The sequence below is a fragment of the Acartia tonsa genome, chromosome 14 (genome assembly GCF_053477335.1).
Source record: "Acartia tonsa isolate MP-2025a chromosome 14, ASM5347733v1, whole genome shotgun sequence".
Taxonomy (NCBI): Eukaryota; Metazoa; Arthropoda; class Copepoda; order Calanoida; family Acartiidae; genus Acartia; species Acartia tonsa.
In genome coordinates, this window is record NC_137273.1 from 11,993,589 (window position 1) to 12,013,455 (window position 19,867).

General features: G+C 36.5%; 2 protein-coding genes across 11 annotated transcripts in view; both read left to right on the plus strand.

Annotated features, from left to right (window-relative positions):
* Positions 1-17: 17 nt before the first annotated feature.
* Positions 18-9,184, plus strand: LOC145305746 (uncharacterized). 3 transcript variants are annotated; one of them, XM_080147521.1, is made up of 7 exons: positions 18-167; positions 366-729; positions 1,080-1,135; positions 1,381-1,509; positions 1,770-1,878; positions 2,715-2,723; positions 8,664-9,184. In XM_080147521.1, exons 1-7 carry the CDS (start codon positions 18-20, stop codon positions 8,999-9,001), a joined length of 1,155 nt encoding a protein of 384 aa, XP_080003647.1. In that variant the 3' UTR covers positions 9,002-9,184. The 3 variants fall into 3 exon arrangements, with proteins under 3 accessions (XP_080003647.1, XP_080003646.1, XP_080003648.1); XM_080147520.1 differs by lacking the exons at positions 2,715-2,723; positions 8,664-9,184 and adding an exon at positions 2,179-2,581; XM_080147522.1 differs by lacking the exons at positions 1,080-1,135; positions 2,715-2,723; positions 8,664-9,184 and adding an exon at positions 2,179-2,584 and having other exon boundaries at positions 366-706; positions 1,482-1,509.
* Positions 9,185-16,385: 7,201 nt separating this feature from the next.
* LOC145305733 (uncharacterized) overlaps positions 16,386-19,867 on the plus strand; it is a 28,527-nt gene continuing 25,045 nt past the window's right edge. For all 8 annotated transcript variants that reach the window (XM_080147491.1, XM_080147492.1, XM_080147493.1 and 5 more), the window contains exons 1-4: positions 16,386-16,915; positions 17,354-17,418; positions 17,622-19,179; positions 19,623-19,751. In XM_080147491.1, the coding sequence (XP_080003617.1) occupies positions 16,414-16,915; positions 17,354-17,418; positions 17,622-19,179; positions 19,623-19,751 (2,254 nt within the window). In that variant the 5' untranslated portion in view covers positions 16,386-16,413. The remainder of the gene's footprint in view (positions 16,916-17,353; positions 17,419-17,621; positions 19,180-19,622; positions 19,752-19,867) is intronic.

Sequence of the window (19,867 nt, forward strand, 5' to 3'; positions counted from 1 at the left end):
AAATACTCAACTTAGAGATGGAAAGAAAAAAAATCTTTGAAATGAAAAGTGTCATAGAAAACGTTTCTCATGGAGAAATGGATAATGCAACTGCGTCCATGACCTTACAACAGCAACGAATTAGAAATGAGATGGAGAGATTTTTAGAAAAAGAGCCGAGTCCTGCAAGGAATAGATAATTATAGATTATAGGGCTAGTTAGCTACTTATTAGCTATTAGTGATTGTTTTATTTTTTTTTCATAATTAAGTTGTGATTGGTTAATTGCAATGGTTAAAGTTCAACTTTAAGTAATAATCTTTCAAAGTATTGAATTTTTTTTCAATCACTCAAATTTTTCTGTAGTTATATATGCTAAAACTGCTAGATCAGAAAATGATGAACTAGAATGGGCCGACATAGCTGCACAAGCTGAAAAAGTAAATGCTTTAAAAAGGAAATTTGGAGATACTCCAATAGACATCGACAAACTGAAGTCTCGATGTAGATCACCATCTCTAAGTTTTAGAAGATCGAAATCACCGTTCTCTAGAAGTTCTAGATCTCCCATTTATAGATACTCTAGAAGATCTAGATCTCCGATGGATAGATACTCAAGAAGATCTAGATCTTCGTTGGATAGATATTCAAGAAGATCTCGAAGTAGAGAATATGATAGACAATCATGGGAATCAAGATCGAAGAGGGATGTTCCTGTGCCAAAGGCACCCCCACCTCCGAATTTATCAGGTACAGTTTTTGTCTTTCTTTGACTATCAGTATCTATGGGTTTGTATGCAGGGATCTGAAGGGATAAGACAATGGCCAATAAATCGATTTACATCTCCAATTATAATAAACAAAATTATCCCTTCTGTAGATTACTATTAGTCGTTTAAACGTTTGGACACTCAACTTAATGAACAACACTATCAAAATTCAAGATAAGTACCCAAAGTTGTGGAGCTAACGAATAAGAAAGCGGTATTATAAAACTTTGGGGGCTATTGTAATTAACAGTGCAATATCCCCTCCCTCCCTGGATAAAAATTGTTTCATTTTAAAAAGGCAAAAGTTTTCATGAATAATATCTTGTTAAGGAATGATATCAGCCGCAGTACCGGCACATCATCAGGAAACACAAAACTATTATCAGGTAAAAAAAATTTGAGATTTAAGAAGCAATTTAGTAATCGTACTGTTTCAAATTCAGTGATAGCAATACCGCGCTGAATATTGGCAGTTATATAAAAATCAATGTTAAGTTACATAATGTATAACACCTGCCATATATAGGATATTATTAGGTATTCTCAGTGCTTAAGCAGTAGGCAGTTGAAATATAGGTCAGATAATCGATTCGGAATTTTTTAACTAAAACAAACATTTATTTAATTGCAGGGTCCTAGTGTTTTATCTGATCTATCTGTTCCTCCCCAACATAGTGTTTTACCCGATCTTTCTCTTCCTCCCCCAGCCCTGCCTGGATATCAGCCAGCAATACAACCAACTTTCCCTGCAGCCCCACAGGTAAAATAAATTTTTTTTTCAAGGATGGCAATCCCGAGGCACAAAATCGAATTCTGATTGACAGAATATTGGCGGATTCGGATTGCAATCCCTGATTTATAGTAGAAAAGCTACTCTATAGTTAACTTTATCCGTTAGCCCGGCCGTGCTTTGCTACTTATGGTTGCTGTCATTCTGTTTCAATATCAATACATGAATCTATTAAGTAATCTATCAGTATAATTTGGTAATGCCGCAAATCTAATAAAAATATATTTAAGGTTACATTACTTGATGGCAGTTACGCGGCTTCTATCCAATTAGGACAGCCGCCACCTGCAGTTCCAACACAGCATAGTCATCAAACAGCTGTCTCAACAACTTCTTCAGGTAGTTTTAGGGATAAGACAATGGATGATAAATTATCCTAAAATTATGACAAACAGTTATTCCTTTTGCAGAGGAAAAATTAGGTTTTGAATTTTTTGCTTTGTGTTCTATTTGCCTGATCTAATTTAATCCCCTAAGAATTTTAAGCTAACATATGACTGGAAAAGTTTATAAAGTTTTATAAGAAGAATTATTTACAGTTCTCTCTTTTTCTAGATTTTTAATACCTAACCAGTGCATTTTTCTTTCTGTAGGTATGATTTACAAAATTTAATACCTTTGACTACTCTAAAATTCCAGACCCTTGGTATCCTGTAGGAGGACAGCCTTTACAACCCTCTGCCTCCATGCCATCAACAAGTGGAGTAAAATATAAAATTAAAAAGTCAACTCAGCCATCTAACTTGGTTAAAATTTCTAAAAAAGATGAGACATCAAATACAAAATCATTAAATGTAAAAACAATTAAAAGAAAAAGAAATAGGATAAATAAAAAACTTCAACAGCCAATTCAGGGTTGGTCCGGCCCGAAATTCGAATCGGGGGGGGCGGTTTTGGGCGGGCGTTTTTGGGCCGCCCTTTATCGGTCCTTTTGGGCAGATTTGGGCAACCCCGTTTTGGGGGGATGGAAAAAAGAAAAAGGGTGAAAAAAGGAAGGGTAATTAATGACACAACCAAAAAGAATGACATATGACTGGAAAAGTTTATAAAGTTTTATAAGAAGAATTATTTACAGTTCTCTCTTTTTCTAGATTTTTAATACCTAACCAGTGCATTTTTCTTTCTGTAGGTATGATTTACAAAATTTAATACCTTTGACTACTCTAAAATTCCAGACCCTTGGTATCCTGTGAAGAAGTTACCTAAATGGGAGCGCAGTGGCTAAAATGACAGGTGTCCCAACTATTGAAAGAATAACATTAACACACACATCTCTTCTGAAACATAAACAGGCTTGATGTAATTTAAAACCACGGATTAAGCTATAACCCCAGAATCTTAACTCTGGAATGAATAAACATCATAAGTAAAATAACATAGAATAAATAATACAAAAATATATTGACTTGATGTATTTCAAATAAAACAACTTGGTGTAATGAATCACTGGTTCGAGTCCCGTCACTCCTTCCTGGCCTCTCACTCCATCCCCAGCTTGGTGTATTTCTTGCCAGCTTGATGTATGACTTGACTTGGTGTAGATTAACCTAAACAGGTTACAGATTAATCATATTAATCCTAACATTAATATGAAATCTTCTTTCCCTGTTTTGTTTGCCCTATTTGTGATTCTTACCAAACTTGTCAAAATCACTATCTTTAACATAGCGCCTGGTGACTCTTAGTCTTTCTTGTTTCCTTCTTTCAGTAGAGTAGGTATTCCTCAAAAACTCATACTCAGCTGTCATACGCTTTAAGTTAGCCTTGGTGTGGTTGTGATCATCCTCCATTTTCTTCAACAGATCATTGTGCTCCTTACGCTTGATGTCCAGCATGCTGCGCCAATGCTTTGTTGTTGTCTTCTCCCTTGCTAGCCTTGCCTCAAGATTCTCACTCTTTCTTTGGTATGCTTTCATCTTTTCCTCCATTATCTCTTTCTCTCTTTTCATCATCTCTACTTGTTCCTTCAAATTCTCACTCTCAATACAATCTCTTTTAGTCTTGTTGTTTTCAGACTCTGTCTTATCTTCATTTTCAACAAACTCCACTTGTCTAACCGGTTCTGAGAACTCATCATCCATCCTCGAGTCATTTCTTTCTTGAGCAGGTACTTCTTGAATGAACACAACTTCGTCATCTTCTCCTTCATCTCCTAATTCATCTTCGTGGTTATCATCCTGACCATCTTCTTGTTCATCCATCACCTCCACTTTCTCAATAATCACGTCAGCAGATTCTACAACTTCCTCTTCAACCATATCTTGTCCTTCTTCTTGAGCCACACTGCCTGTTGCTACCCAGGTTGGAATTGGGTTTCCATGCTTCATGATCTTAATGTAAGCCTCCAGAATTCCCATCTCAGTGTATAGGAAGTCTTTCGACTCTGATTTGCCTACCTTAAAACAGGAAAGCACTTGAGGCATGATCTGCTTGTTGAAAAATTCATTTCCAGTATGCAGGAAATCATCCACATGCAAGGCTATTATTCCTACTAACTCGCCATCTTTGACTAGGTAGAATAATCCCGAGTCATAGTGACTGGTCTTAAAGTCAAGATCTTTGAGTTTCTTCACAACTCTTAGGTACCATTTTCGACTGGCATCCTTCAGACCATACAAACACTTTAGGAGCAACCATAGCTTGTTACCTACCTGTGCTTCTTTTGGTGGTTTTACATATACTTTTCTGTCCATCCTATCTCCTTGAAGAAAAGCACTAGTAATATCAGTGGTTTGTATGTCCCATCCTTCTGTAGCAGCAATTGCTAACAGAATCTTTATAGAGTGTTTCTGCACTGTTGGGCTATCAGTTGGAAAATCTCCATCTTCCTGAAATCCTCTTGCTGTTAACCTGGCTCTTACATCCGGTCCTTTTTCGGTAAGCACCCAGGTAGTTGTAATTCTCTCTTGACCTTCGTCATCAACTACGTCATAGGTGTTAAAAGCTTGTAGTTTGTTCAGTTCTTCTATCTTAGCCATCATTGCTTCAGGTGAATCTCTCTTGTCTTTCGGTAACATCACTGCCAGTGTTTCTTCTGTTAATAAGAGTATCGAAACCGTTTCTTCATCTTTCTCAATCCATACTTTTCTTTTGTCAATGTCTTTGACTTCTAGTGTTTTTCCACTGTCTAATTTGATTGTAAAGAGAACTTCTTCATTCTCTGATTCTTCGTCACTTCCTTCTTTCTCGTACCTTATTTCTCTGTTTGTAACTTCATCATGAAAGACTTGACCATTGTCAAGTTGGAAGTTGAACCATCCACTGTGTTTTCCTGTCACTTTACCTCCATGACCCAGGATCACACCTTTTTCCCATTTTCCATCTTCGAAAATCTCTATTCTATCATTCCTTTTTAGCACTCTGGCAGCATTTTTCAATGTACCATCATCATTAATTTCCGGTGTAGGTTTTTGATTCACTTTTCTGCGCTTGTGCCCTTTTTGCTTGGTGTTGTCTTGATTTCTTGCTGGAATGTCGTTGTTCTCTATTCTTACATTTTCTTGAGGTTGTGTTGTCTCAGTTTGTTCCATGGGAATAATTTCATCTTCCTGAACAACTTCATTAGGTTTATCATCTGCATCATCTAGATCTTTCTCTTCCATTCTTAGTTCAGTCATGTCGGGCACATCCGCCACGTCATTTGTTCCACCTGGCCTTCTTGTCTTGATGTTGGAATGGCCATTCTCTACTTGTATTGTTTGTTCTTGTTGTTCTGCCTTTTCTTGCTCTTCAATCTTTGTGGCTAAACCTTCTCCTGCTTTTATCAGTCTGTTTGCACTGACTCTGTAATATACCGAACCTATTCTGATGAAAATGATTTTGTTATCTTGAAAAATCACTTTTGCTGGTCCTCTCCAGGTATCCTCACCTTCTTTCTTGAAATAGACGATGTCACCTCTCTCATATATGGTGTCACAGCTTCTAATCTTTGCTCTTAGAGCCCGTTTGATTCTCTCACACCTCTCCGCCTTGGTGTATTCTACCCTGGTCTTGTGTATAGCATCTAGGGTGTCCATGAGAGATTTGCTCTTCTCTGGCTCCTCCCATGTCGGTGGCGGGTCTTCTAGTATGTTTGGCAATTTTATTTGCCTCCCAAAGACTAGTTGATGTGGTGAGAAACCTCTTACACTAGACATGGAATTCACAGCCGTAATGGCCCATGCCAAAGCTACTTCTAAGCTCATGTTAGGAAAATCCTGTTTTGTTGTGCGTACTATCGTATCAGACGTATAGTGATTCCTTTCTATAGTCCCACACTGCCAAGGACTATTGGCACCACTAGTGAGCAGTTGTACATTCAACAAACTACCCACTTCTCTCATCTGATCGTTACAAAATTCTCCACCATTGTCACTCAGAATTTTGTCCATTCTACCAAACACAGGTAACCATTTCAAGGTGATTGCTTTGACAATTTGCTCAGGTTCCTTGCTTTTGACAATTGCAGCCATTTGATATCTGGTGAAATGGTCTATCATGTATAAAATGTAAATGCCCTTGTTTTTGTCCCATACCTTTAGGTCTAGACATAATACCTGGTTGAAATCATTTGATAGCGGAGGAGCTACTGCCGGACGGTCAGGGGTTCGCTTCCTCATTATACAACCTTCACAGCTGTCCATTATGTCATCAATCATGACTGAGAACTTCTCATGCCATTGGCCAGCTTCTTTCAAAATCGTCACAAACTGTTTCTTTGGGCGATGCCCGAATTGTTTGTGGATCTTTAATAGAGCTTTGATTTGCTCTTTCTCATTGTTATTCTCAAGTTCCGCTATGCAAACTTCATTCATTTCTTCCTTGTTGTTGAGTAGGTCTACCACATAATGTCCTGCGCTTGTTGTGTGTAGTATCAGTGGTTTTCCATTTATGGTTCCTTTATCGTTTTTCATATCTAATGCTATCCCAAGCATTTTCATTGCATTCTTTGATAGCAAAAGTGGTATATCAGATGATATTATATCAATTTCTAGCTTGTTGTATTCACCTCCAATCTTCGCTGGTATGATGTATCTTGCTTTGGCATTCAGTTTCCCTTGATTTCCAAAAAGAAACTTTCTGTCCGATTCTAACGGTCCTACCACTTTTTCCTTTATATCTTTCGGTAATGACTTCAGATACACTTTAATCCACTTTTCTCCTGCTACTGAAGCTGAACAGCAAGTGTCTAGTGCTGCCATATTCAAGGCTTCAGCTGTGAATCGGTTCAGATCCTCCTTTTCGCCTGCACAGAGAACTGTACAGAATACTCCTTGTTCGTCTTCTTGTTCAGATTGTTCCGATTCTGATGTTTCAATTAGTACTTTTTCATTTTCTTGTGTTTGTGGATTTGTCATGTAAACCATTTGATACTTCTTATTCTCTTTAAGGTGTTTTACATCAGGACATTCTCTTATTAGATGCGTTTCTGCTTTACATCCTAGACATTTCATTGGTTTACCATCTGGCCCTGGCGGGTTCAGTGGTTTTGTTCTAAATGTTCTCTTGTTGTAGTCTTTATTGTATGACGGCGCACTATTTTGTTTCTTGGTGTTGTTCTGATTTTGGTATCGGTTATTTTTGTTTTGGTATTGCGCTTTTCTGTTTGGCGGCTTCCATCCTTTGGCCATATAAGCTTCATCCATTTGGCTACTCTGAATGTCGTCTTCTTTGCATGAATTCTTTTGGGCAAGCATTATTTCATTATTTTCCTTAACTTTTTCGTTTAATTTTCCTAGAATTTCACGCATTTTTGATTTTACCGTCTCATATCGTTTGCCGTCTTCTGTTGTTATCTTAGCTACCGACCTTATAAGCATAAATTCGTAGCTATTGAGATCCGATGTTATCATTAGTTCTAAAGCAAACAACATGTCTAATCTTGTATCTCCTTCTTCTGGGAGAATTTTCAATTGCCGCGCTTTTGTTAGGGTTTGGTCATATTCGATAATATAGTCACTAATGGACTGATTTTTCTTTCTATGTAGGTATTTAAGCTTACTATGTGTGTTGTAGATTTCTTCTTCTTGATCTACCCAAAAACGCGATTTTAAAAAGGTTATCACCTTCTCCACCCCTTTTTCATTCGCAACTAAATCATTTGTTTCCACGGCTTTTAAAATATCTTCTCTTAGCGAGTCTCCATACCTTTCTGATTTGACTGGAATTTCACTTACCAAGTGATACCCTTGTTCTGCTTTGGGAATAGATGTCGTCTTACTCCACATATCTACACATCTTACCCATGTTGAGAACTCTTTAAAATCTTCTAGATACGGGATAGGAATTGCCCTCCCATACCCGTTCCATTTATCCCTTTTCTCTGGCTCTGCCATTTTTGATTCTAGGGTTAGCTTTAAATTATCCTCCTCTGTTTTGGTGTTTTTCTCCCCCTTACACCCCTTTAAATTGATAGGGTCAGTGCCCTCTTTTCCGCTACTATTGACGGTGTCACCCCCGTCCTCCTTGGTGTTATTCTCTAAATTCCCAAGTTCGTTCGCCACTATTGACATTTATCACCCTCACAGGGGCAAATTACCCACGCAGGGGCTACTGTTTGATGTGTGTCACCCTCACAGGGGTACGTCACCCACACGGGGGTGTATGTATGTATTAAAACCTTTTTAATACCTACGAGATTCCGTTCTCGAGATCTAAAACTGTATTTCACTTCAAGAGAGATTAAATGGTTTATGTTATCAAATCAAAACTTTGGAACATTGCCGTAGATCGTTACGTAGCCATGCTACCATTGAAGAAGTTACCTAAATGGGAGCGCAGTGGCTAAAATGACAGGTGTCCCAACTATTGAAAGAATAACATTAACACACACATCTCTTCTGAAACATAAACAGGCTTGATGTAATTTAAAACCACGGATTAAGCTATAACCCAAGAATCTTAACTCTGGAATGAATAAACATCATAAGTAAAATAACATAGAATAAATAATACAAAAATATATTGACTTGATGTATTTCAAATAAAACAACTTGGTGTAATGAATCACTGGTTCGAGTCCCGTCACTCCTTCCTGGCCTCTCACTCCATCCCCAGCTTGGTGTATTTCTTGCCAGCTTGATGTATGACTTGACTTGGTGTAGATTAACCTAAACAGGTTACAGATTAATCATATTAATCCTAACATCCTGTAGGAGGACAGCCTTTACAACCCTCTGCCTCCATGCCATCAACAAGTGGAGTAAAATATAAAATTAAAAAGTCAACTCAGCCATCTAACTTGGTTAAAATTTCTAAAAAAGATGAGACATCAAATACAAAATCATTAAATGTAAAAACAATTAAAAGAAAAAGAAATAGGATAAATAAAAAACTTCAACAGCCAATTCAGGGTTGGTCCGGCCCGAAATTCGAATCGGGGGGGCGGTTTTGGGCGGGCGTTTTTGGGCCGCCCTTTATCGGTCCTTTTGGGCAGATTTGGGCAACCCCGTTTTGGGGGGGATGGAAAAAAGAAAAAGGGTGAAAAAAGGAAGGGTAATTAGTGACACAACCAAAAAGAATTTACTCAATTATCTCTAAAATCACTGGTATGTCTTGGCACGAGTCACCACATTTACCCCCTCCCTCTTTACCTGTGATGTTTAAAAAGTCTTATAAGGTAGTAGGTACCCAAATTATATTAGGATTTAAAATTCATTTTTTCAGATTCATTTCTAGTCTCAAAAACTTGAAAAAAATGCAGTAAAATCGTAAAAATGGCGGAAGAAGATGGGATTCAGATCCTGGTTGGTAAGGGGAGGAATGAACAGGAGGCGCTCCAGCTTGTCAAGTGCCGGGTATGTTTATGTTGATTTTATTTGGTGGGGTTAATTCAGAGATTTAAAGGGATAAGACAATGACTGATAAATTTATGTACATCTCCAATGAGGAAACACAAAATTATCCCTTCGGTAGATTACAATTAGTTGTTGAAACGTTTTGACACTCCTCTAAATAAAGCAACACATAAAAATTCAATGAAAGTCTCTAAGGTTGTTAAGGCGACAAATAAGAAAACGTTATTAATAGACTTTCGGGACTAGATCAATAAAAACAGCCCAATTTCCCCTCCCTTCATGGGTTAATGTCAGTGGGTCGTTTGAAAGAAAGGCATATGATATAGTATTTACTTCTTCCGCTAATTAGAAAAAAAGAGGTAACGGGACCTCTAAACAGTAGTCTCCAAGAAGTTTGTCAGTCCGTCGGCGAGCTTTATTTCTGATTTTGAGTTTATTTGGAAACTAATTTTGTTTAGATATGCTATGAAACAACTAGCAGAGCTGTAACTGTGGACTGTTGTAGTTCTCTGGCGTGTAGACTATGTGCTGTTAAACATGTAAGTTTTTATTTTGGAATTATAAATCATTTATAGTTTGGAAATGTATCTTAAGTTGTTTAGGTAATAATACGACATGTCAGTCTTCTTCTCAATTTTTATTGTCTGCTTTTACTTTAGCAGTAGTTTTATTTATTATTTTTAGTAGTGATGATACTCTATAATTAAATTGTCTGTCAGTCCATAAGAAACAGTATTAGATGAAGAGTAATTTTTTGGCTATTTTTTATCATAGACAGCAGATTTTTGTTGTTAAGTTTCAATGTAAAGCTTACTTGGTCCTCATTTATAAGAAAATTAAAAAGGTAGAAAGCTCAAATTTCTCTTGTACAATAAGTAAATATTTAATTTCCTTTGCTCTGTTTGCCGTTCCATTTTAGAGACAATGTTCTAATCTATTTGTAATATCTCTGTTGACCCAGTTATTCCATTAAACGGTTTAAATTGCTGTTCTTATCATTTAATTTAACTAACATCATATTATAATTTCTTTGTTTAATTATATTAAAGGGGGATGTGGAAAATAACCATTTGTGCAGGGGGGGGGGGGGTTTACTCGAGAACCCTTAGAGCTAGAGGGAGCTAATTTTGGATATAAGCTTCTATGGGGCCAAAGTTACTTTTAAAATTATCGTCGACCCCCCACCCCCCCCCAAATTTTTTTTTTTTTGGGGGGGGGCGGGTGGATTATACTATAGGATGTTTCTCATAAACGACTTGAGATAAATGGAGCAAACCTTGGGATACAAGTTTTGTAGGCCTATATTTGATTTTATAATTATCGTTGACCACCCACTCACCCCAAAACCCCTAATTTGGGGGGGGGGGGGGGCGGGTGAATTATACTATAGGGTGTTTCTCATAAACGACTTGAGATAAATGGAGCAAACCTTAGGATACAAGTTTTGTAGGCCTATATTTGATTTTAGAATTATTGTTGACCACCCACCCACCCCAAAACCCCTAATTTGGGGGGGGGGGGGCGGGTGAATTATACTATAGGGTGTTTCTCATAAACGACTTGAGATAAATGGAGCAAACCTTAGGATACAAGTTTTGTAGGCCTATATTTGATTTTATAATTATCGTTGACCACCCACTCACCCCTAAACCCCTAATTTGGTGGGGGAGAGGGGGGGGGGGTGGATTATACTATCGGGTGTTTCTCATAAACGACTTGCAGCAATTTTATTTTGGGTGCTACTCCCTTAGTTTTAGAGATAATTAGATGAAATCTTTTGGGCTGGGTCACTAATTACCCCAACTATTGGTATCTTTTAAAAAAACGGCAAAGGGACCGCCGTTTACAGCCGCCACCAAAAAAAATTTTTTTTATTGCATTTCTCGCCGAATGAGGCAATTTGGAATCATTTGAGACCATGTTATTTTTTTCGAGAATTTGAAAAAAATGACCAAATCCCCCGCAGGGTTGCTTGTAAGGCGAAAAATTTTTGAAAATAATAACATGGTCTCAAATGATTCCAAATTGCCTAATTTGGCGAGAAATGCAATAAAAAAATTTTTTTTGGTGGCGGCGGTAAATGGCGGCGGGAGCGGCGGTCTCGCAGCCGTTTTGTTTAAAGATACCAAAAGTTGGGGTAATTAGTGACCCAGCCCAAAAGATTTCATCCAATTATCTCTAAAACTAAGGGAGTAGCACCCAAAATAAAATTGCTGCAAGTCGTTTATGAGAAACACCCTATAGTATAATCCACCTGCCCCCCCCCCCAAAAAAATTAGGGGTTTGGGGGTGAGTGGGTGGTCAACGATAATTATAAAATCAAATATAGGCCTACAAAACTTGTATCCTAAGGTTTGCTCCATTTATCTCAAGTCGTTTATGAGAAACACCCTATAGTATAATTCACCCGCCCCCTCCCTCCCCCCCCAAATTAGGGGTTTTGGGGTGGGTGGGTGGTCAACGATAATTCTAAAATTAAATCAAATATAGGCCTACAAAACTTGTATCCCAAGGTTTGCTCCATTTATCTCAAGTCGTTTATGAGAAACATCCTATAGTATAATCCACCCGCCCAATTAGTGACCCAGCCCAAAAGATTTCATCCAATTATCTCTAAAACTAAGGGAGTAGCACCCAAAATAAAAGTCGAAACAAAATTGTAAGTAAAGGATAGGGAGAAATGTGGTGACTTATCACACGACATACCAGCAATTTTATTTTGGGTGCTACTCCCTTAGTTTTAGAGATAATTGGATGAAATCTTTTGGGCTGGGTCACTAATTACCCCAACTATTGGTATCTTTAAAAAAACGGCGGCGGGACCGCCGCTCCCGCCGCCCGTCGCCGTTTACCGCCGCCACAAAAAAAAAAATTTATTGCATTTCTCGCCGAATTAGGCAATTTGGAATCATTTGAGACCATGTTATTTTTTTCAAAAATTTTCGCGTTACAAGCAACCCTGCAGGGGATTTAGTCATTTTTTTCAAATTCTCGAAAAAAGTAACATGGTCTCAAATGATTCCAAATTGCCTAATTCGACGAGAAATGCAATAAAAAATTTTTTTTGGTGGCGGCTGTAAACGGCGGCGGGCGGCGGGAGCGGCGGTTCCGCCGCCGTTTTTTTTTTAAAGATTCCAATAGTTGAGGTAATTAGTGACCCAGCCCAAAAGATTTCATCCAATTATCTCTAAAAGTAAGGGAGTAGCACCCAAAATAAAAGTCGAAACAAAATTGTAAGTTAAGGGGGGGGGGGGGGAATGAGGTGACTCGTCACACGACATACCAGCAATTTTATTTTGGGTGCTACTCCCTTAGTTTTAGAGATAATTGGATGAAATCTTTTGGGCTGGGTCACTAATTACCGAAACTATTGGTATCTTTTAAAAAACGGCGGCGGGACCACCGCTCCCGCCGCCCGCCACCGTTAACAGCCGCCACTAAAAAAATTTTTATATTGCATTTCTCGCCGAATAAGGCAATTTGGAATCATTTGAGACCATGTTATTTTTTTCGAGAATTTGAAAAAAATGACTCCCAGCCGTTTTTTTAAAGATACCAATAGTTGGGGTAATTAGTGACCCAGCCCAAAAGATTTCATCCAATTATCTCTAAAACTAAGGGAGTAGCACCCAAAATAAAATTGCTGGTATGTCGTGTGACAAGTCACCACATTTCCCCCCCCCCCCTTTACTTACAATTTTGTTTCGACTTTTATTTTGGGTGCTACTCCCTTAGTTTTAGAGATAATTAGATGAAATCTTTTGGGCTGGGTCACTAATTACCCCAACTATTGGTATCTTTTAAAAAAAACGGCGGCGGGACCGCCGCTCCCGCCGCCCGCCGCCGTTTACAGCCGCCACCAAAAAAAAATTTTTTTATTGCATTTCTTGCTGAATTATGCAATTTGGAATCATTTGAGACCATGTTATTTTTTTTGAGAATTTGAAAAAAATGACTAAATCCCCCGCAGGGTTGCTTGTAAGGCGAAAAATTTTTGAAAAAATTAACATGGTCTCAAATGATCCCAAATTGCCTAATTTGGGCGAGAAATGCAATAAAAAAATTTTTTTTGGTGGCGGCGGTAAATGGCGGCGGGCGGCGGTAGCGGTGGTCTCGCAGCCGTTTTTTTTAAAGATACCAATAGTTGGGGTAATTAGTGACCCAGCCCAAAAGATTTCATCCAATTATCTCTAAAACTAAGGGAGTAGCACCCAAAATAAAATTGCTGGCATGTCGTGTGACAAGTCACCACATTTCCCCCCCCCCCCTTTACTTACAATTTTGTTTCGACTTTTATTTTGGGTGCTACTCCCTTATTTTTAGAGATAATTAGATGAAATCTTTTGGGCTGGGTCACTAATTACCCCAACTATTGGTATCTTTTAAAAAAAAACGGCGGCGGGACCGCCGCTCCCGCCGCCGTTTACAGCCGCCACCAAAAAAAATTTTTTTTATTCCATTTCTTGCTGAATTATGCAATTTGGAATCATTTGAGACCATGTTATTTTTTTCGAGAATTTGAAAAAAATGACTAAATCCCCCGCAGGGTTGCTTGTAAGGCGAAAAATTTTTGAAAAAAATAACATGGTCTCAAATGATTCCAAATTGCCTAATTTGGCGAGAAATGCAATAAAAAAATTTTTTTTGGTGGCGGCGGTAAATGGCGGCGGGAGCGGCGGTCTCGCAGCCGTTTTGTTTAAAGATACCAATAGTTGGGGTAATTAGTGACCCAGCCCAAAAGATTTCATCCAATTATCTCTAAAACTAAGGGAGTAGCACCCAAAATAAAATTGCTGCAAGTCGTTTATGAGAAACACCCTATAGTATAATCCACCTGCCCCCCCTCCCCCAAAATTTGGGGTTTGGGGGTGAGTGGGTGGTCAACGATAATTATAAAATCAAATAGGCCTACAAAACTTGTATCCTAAGGTTTGCTCCATTTATCTCAAGTCGTTTATGAGAAACACCCCATAGTATAATTCACCCGCCCCCCCCCCCCCCCAAATTAGGGGTTTTGGGGTGGGTGGGTGGTCAACAATAATTATAAAATCAAATATAGGCCTACAAAACTTGTATCCTAAGGTTTCCTCCATTTATCTCAAGTCGTTTATGAGAAACACCCTATAGTATAATTCACCCGCCCCCCCCCCCCCAAATTAGGGGTTTTGGGGTGGGTGGGTGGTCAACGATAATTCTAAAATCAAATATAGGCCTACAAAACTTGTATCCCAAGGTTTGCTCCATTTATCTCAAGTCGTTTATGAGAAACATCCTATAGTATAATCCACCCGCCCCCCCCAAAAAAAAAAAATTTGGGGGGGGGGTGGGGGGTCGACGATAATTTTAAAAGTAACTTTGGCTCCATAGAAGCTTATATCCAAAATTAGCTCCCTCTAGCTCTAAGGGTTCTCGAGTAAACCCCCCCCCCCCCCCCCCCTGCCCAAATGGTTATTTTCCACATCCCCCTTTTTTTGTAGATTGGAAAGAACCGAAATTGTTGGTCCTGTTCCAAGCTTTTAAACAATGAGGATCTTAGGAATGATGACAATGTCAGGTGAGTGACTTGATTAGTGCATCGTATTATAGACAGCTTACCGCGTATATTAAAATGAAAAAATATAAGATCAAAACCAGTTTTGTTAGCCCTGAGGGGTCGAAGTCCTATGCTGACAAAACTTCTAAATTTTTTTTTTAATATTCGTAGAAAGTTGTATGTAATACGATATTAAAAAACTAGCGGATATTAATCGGTTTTGATGTCACACTGTAAAATAAGTTTATTCTCCTATCTTATCTTAAATCTTTCAAGATAATTTTGGTTAAGTAATGATGAAATATGTAGATTTTAAGGCTATTGAAAAGGACTAAAAAAAGTATTAAGAAAAATTAATTTATCTACGGTTAAAAAGTAATTTATTTGGCTAAAACATATGAATGTTTGATGTAACTTACCTTTATTTTGAAAGGTATGTTGTAAAACTGATGAAAGATGGAAAATGTCTTAGCAAAGCAGACTTGGATAAAATCAGGGTAAGTAAATATTATTATTTTAATTGTATCAAACTAAATAGTACCCAACCCAAGCTTTATAAAAAAAACACCAAATTTGAAAATAGTGTAAGATATTATATATTTAGAAATACCTCTTACCCTTTTTTTGTAAAGAAAAATTTAGATTGTGGAGTGGGAGTTTTAAGATAATTTTTTTCTTCACTTCTGTAACCTTGTGACGAAGATTTGTTTGGAACTTTCACTCATTGTACCGTAGTGAGCACTGGGGAGGAAGTAGTTTTTACTTTAGGTCTACAAGACATGAATATAAAAAAGGTCATTACCAACACCAATTATTTGAATACTCAAATATTTTACCATTTATGAATTTGTAGCAATAGAAGTTTGGTATTTTTAAATAAATTTTAGAAAAATCCTGTTGCATTGCCAAAATCAATCAGAACTAACAAAGATGATGACAACAGTAGCATTGCTTCAGATTCTAATCATTCAAGCAGATATTGCAATAAATGTGGAGAAATTGGTCACATATTGGTTAATTGTTCCAAGAGCGATAAAAAGCAGAGATCTGGTGAAAATATCAAAGTGAAATCACTAACAACTAAAGATGAAGCAAAACAAGACAAACCTCTTTATCCTAGGCATAAAAATACAATTTGTACTTTTTGTAAAGAGTTAGGACATATACAAGTAAATTGTCCTAAGAGAGATAGTGAGAAAGATATCAAAGTCAGATCGCTTACAAATGAAGAAAATTATGACAGAGATTTTAATCCTCAGCATGCCAACAAAATTTGTAATACTTGTGGAGAGTTGGGGCATGTAAAGTTTGACTGCCCATTGATGGAGAAAGTACGATTCAAAATTGCAGAGGAAAGATACGATGGAAAGTGTAAATTTTGTGGCTTCGGGATGATAATAAAATATTCAATATTTAAAAAGATTACTTTACTAATTCATTATAAAGAAAATTCGCGATAATTCTTGCGTGATTTATAGCATTTTCATTTTTAAGCGTTTATTTTTCTGACAACTAGTTTAGGTTTATAGATTTGAAAGTAATATTTTTATTATCATCTCCCCAGAAATGCACAAGAAAGAAGATTGTCCCGCCCAAATTAATAGCTGTGAAACATGTGGCAAAAAAGGACATTTTGCAAGAGTATGTAAAACAAAAATCATACATGCATGCAAAAACTGTAATGAACCTGGACACAAGACTAAAAATTGCAAGATAATCTACTGCAATGTATGTAAAAAGAAAGGACACTCTACTTTGGAGTGCCAAAGTGTTGCAAAAATTAACGACATTTGCAGAAATTGTAATAAACCTGGACATTTTTACAAAGACTGTCCACTTGGGGATACAAGAGCATGTAGGAAATGTGGTGATCATGGTCACATTTCTAAAAGGTGTCCTGTCATAAATCCATTGTGTAAAAGCTGTGGCAAAAAGGGACATTTATCAGCGACATGCTTCAGTATGCCAGATAATAATCAGATTATGGGATGTTTAAATTGTGATAATATTGGACATTTGGAAATGGATTGTCCATACCTCCAACAATCAGATAATCTTCCAATAGCAGGTAACAATTCATTATGTACCTAAGCACTAAATAGAGAATTAATCCTTATATAGAAATAACAGGATCTGTGTCTGTCTGTGTGTACTGATGGATCTTACTAATTGCTGATTAAACCAATATGGTTCTCCTTTACTATGTAGCTTCTCATAATTCCTTGAAAGATTTATACCTATTTTGTGGGAGGGTGCCTTACAAAAATGCTCACCCCCTCCCACCCACAATTTTTTACTTATTCTTCTTTCAAAACTAAAATTGAAATAGGGGGGGGGGGGGCGGTTCAGTGTTTCAGTGAGTGAAAGCACCGTCTGATTTTATTGGATCTGTAGACACACAAATGTTAACATTTTAAAAACTTCATAAAAATGTTATCCTTTTTTGCCTTTAATTAAATAACTTACATTCTAAGGCTTAATTGATTAAAAATATTATTTTATTCAGGGCCATCAAGATATGATTCAAATCATATGGAGCCTGTCTCAAGATATGAAAACAGTAATTTGCATGTAAGTTTATTATTACAAATAAATTATTTGTATTTAATTACCTAATTCTATTGTAATTAACTAGGTACTATTGTAAGGAATGACTTTAATTTTGTCCATACGTGAAATTTAGAAAATCTTGTTTTATTTAAAAGAATTTAACTTACGTACTATTTTTTCTTTTAAATAGTGATTTTATTTATATTAAATGCATCTTTATTTAGGATGAAAGTTTTGAAGAAGATATGGATTTATTAAGTGTGAGAAAAAGAATTGCAGAAGTGGAGGCAAGAAGATTAAAAATGCAACAAGAACTTGACAGTTATAACAAGAATAACAGTCTTGATAATTATGGACACCAAGAAGATCTAAGACATGAAATTAATTTAAGTCTTAATGCTCCTGAAAGAATTAGAGGCCAAGAAAATTATGCAAGTGCAAATTTCGACGATTTTCCTCCTGTTCCAGGACCAAGTAGAGTTGGATATGGGTTGGAAAAGTTTCAAAAGAAAGATTTATTTTCTGATAATCATCACATAATTCAGAGATATGATGCTGGTGATTATTATGATAATCAAGAGCAGGGTCAGGGATACAATCAAGAACAAAGAGTATTTGATGATAGAAGATATCAGCAAGTTTCAGAACCAGATAGATTTAATGACTATCAAAGATCACAAGTTCATAGATATGATGATCATAATATGTATGATACAAGAATAGAAAATAAATCAATTGAATACAACCGAAAATTAGGTATTTATCAAGAAAAGGAGGATAAAAATGATAAAGGTAGTGATAAACCTAATGTTAGAAGATATGATAGTTTCCAAAATGAGAAAAGGATTGCGACTCAGAGATACGAAGGCGGATTTCAAGAAAACAGACAGATAAAAGTTAATAGATATGATCAGAGTTCAAGCAATGAAAAGAAAAATGACCAGAAAAACAAATATGAAAATCTGTATGAGAATGATAATAAATCTACTGCTGCCAAGGTTAGGACAACTGAAAATAGACTTGATGAGGTTTTTGAAAGAAAAAACAGTTCTAACCCTTCAGTTTCAAGAAATAAAGAAGATGCTAAGAAATCTAAATCTTCTGATACTAAAATAAAAGAAACTATCGAGAAAGAAAATCCTGGAGTAACAGTGGTTGAAGAAATAATTGTGGAAGAAATTGTACCTCCAACTAAATCTCCTAAAATAACCTATAATGAACTTAGAGAAGTTATTGAAAAGGGAAAAGTGTTGAGTAATGCTTCACTTAAAAAGGCTGACAGTAAATCAAGTAAAAAAACACAATCCAATCAAAATACAGTTGACAAAAGAGATACTGGAAAAACAGACCCTAAGCAGAATAAAGATTCTAATAAATCTGCAGAACAAGATAAACCTTCCAAAGTTAACAATGACAAAGACAATGATATTGAGATTCTTGACCCCGAACCTGGACCATCCAAAACTAATGCAAAGAACTCAATACCTACAAACAAAGACAGCTCAAAGCAAAATGATGAAGGTAAAAAAGGGTATGAAAACAATGATTATATCACAATTTATAATGATGACCATTTTAGTGAGTCTGATATTGAAATCGTTGAAGATTCAACACCAATTTATACCAAAAAATCTGTTTCTAACATACATACAGATGACCTGCCGCCTGTTAAGGGTAAAAAAAAGCATAAAAAAGCCAAAATTAAAAAGGAAGATAGAAGGCAAATGAAGAAATTGGAAAAAAGAGCACTAGAGCAAAAAAGAAATTCAAGTTCTGCTATAGGTATGTTTTATTTAACATTTTTTATTACTATTGCTACCTATCTAATTGAAAAAATTGACTGCTTGAATTTTTTGATGAAGAAATGTTTTTTTTGTATCATCATAAAGGGAATAGAATCTTTCGTAATATTCCGTAAAATTGTGAGCAAGCTTCCAGTCAAATGCGCTTATAAAGTCTAATTGTTCTTAATGTTGAACAAACATATAGTATAATATAATGAAACGCAAATTTAAAAACAGTTTGACCAAATAAGCGCATTTGACTGATAAATTACCTACATCTTTACGGAATTTTCCTTTTATATTTTTTAATTGTTTAGATCGTATGCTGTCTATCTAACTTTGAAAATTTCTGTAAATAATTACATTTTACAAATTCTACAATGGTTCTAACTTATTGAAAAGATTTTTATCATGTTACAATCCAATTTATGTTTTATTTAGACAAGGACCTGGAGCGAATATCACCCGAGCCTGATTTCTTCAAGGAGTTGGACAAGAAAGTTGTTGATACTTCTGGTTATGAAGCCATCAATTCTCCAGAACGTTCTGGGGATATTGTATTTATTCCAGGTATCACATAATTCTCTAATAATTTTGCTATTAAATAACTAATTTAAAGTGTGTATGTCTGTCATTCGTATGTTGAATAGTATTCTTGTAATAGATCATATGCCAACTAACCTTTC

Excerpts from the sequence above, each read along its gene's own strand:
- LOC145305746 (XM_080147521.1), top strand. The coding sequence starts at position 18 with ATGGAAAGAAAAAAAATCTTTGAAATGAAAAGTGTCATAGAAAACGTT. Across the intron at positions 168-365 it reads AAAAAGAGCCGAGTCCTGCA|AGATCAGAAAATGATGAACT; the intron begins AGGAATAGATAA and ends GCTAAAACTGCT. Across the intron at positions 730-1,079 it reads CCCACCTCCGAATTTATCAG|GAATGATATCAGCCGCAGTA; the intron begins GTACAGTTTTTG and ends TATCTTGTTAAG.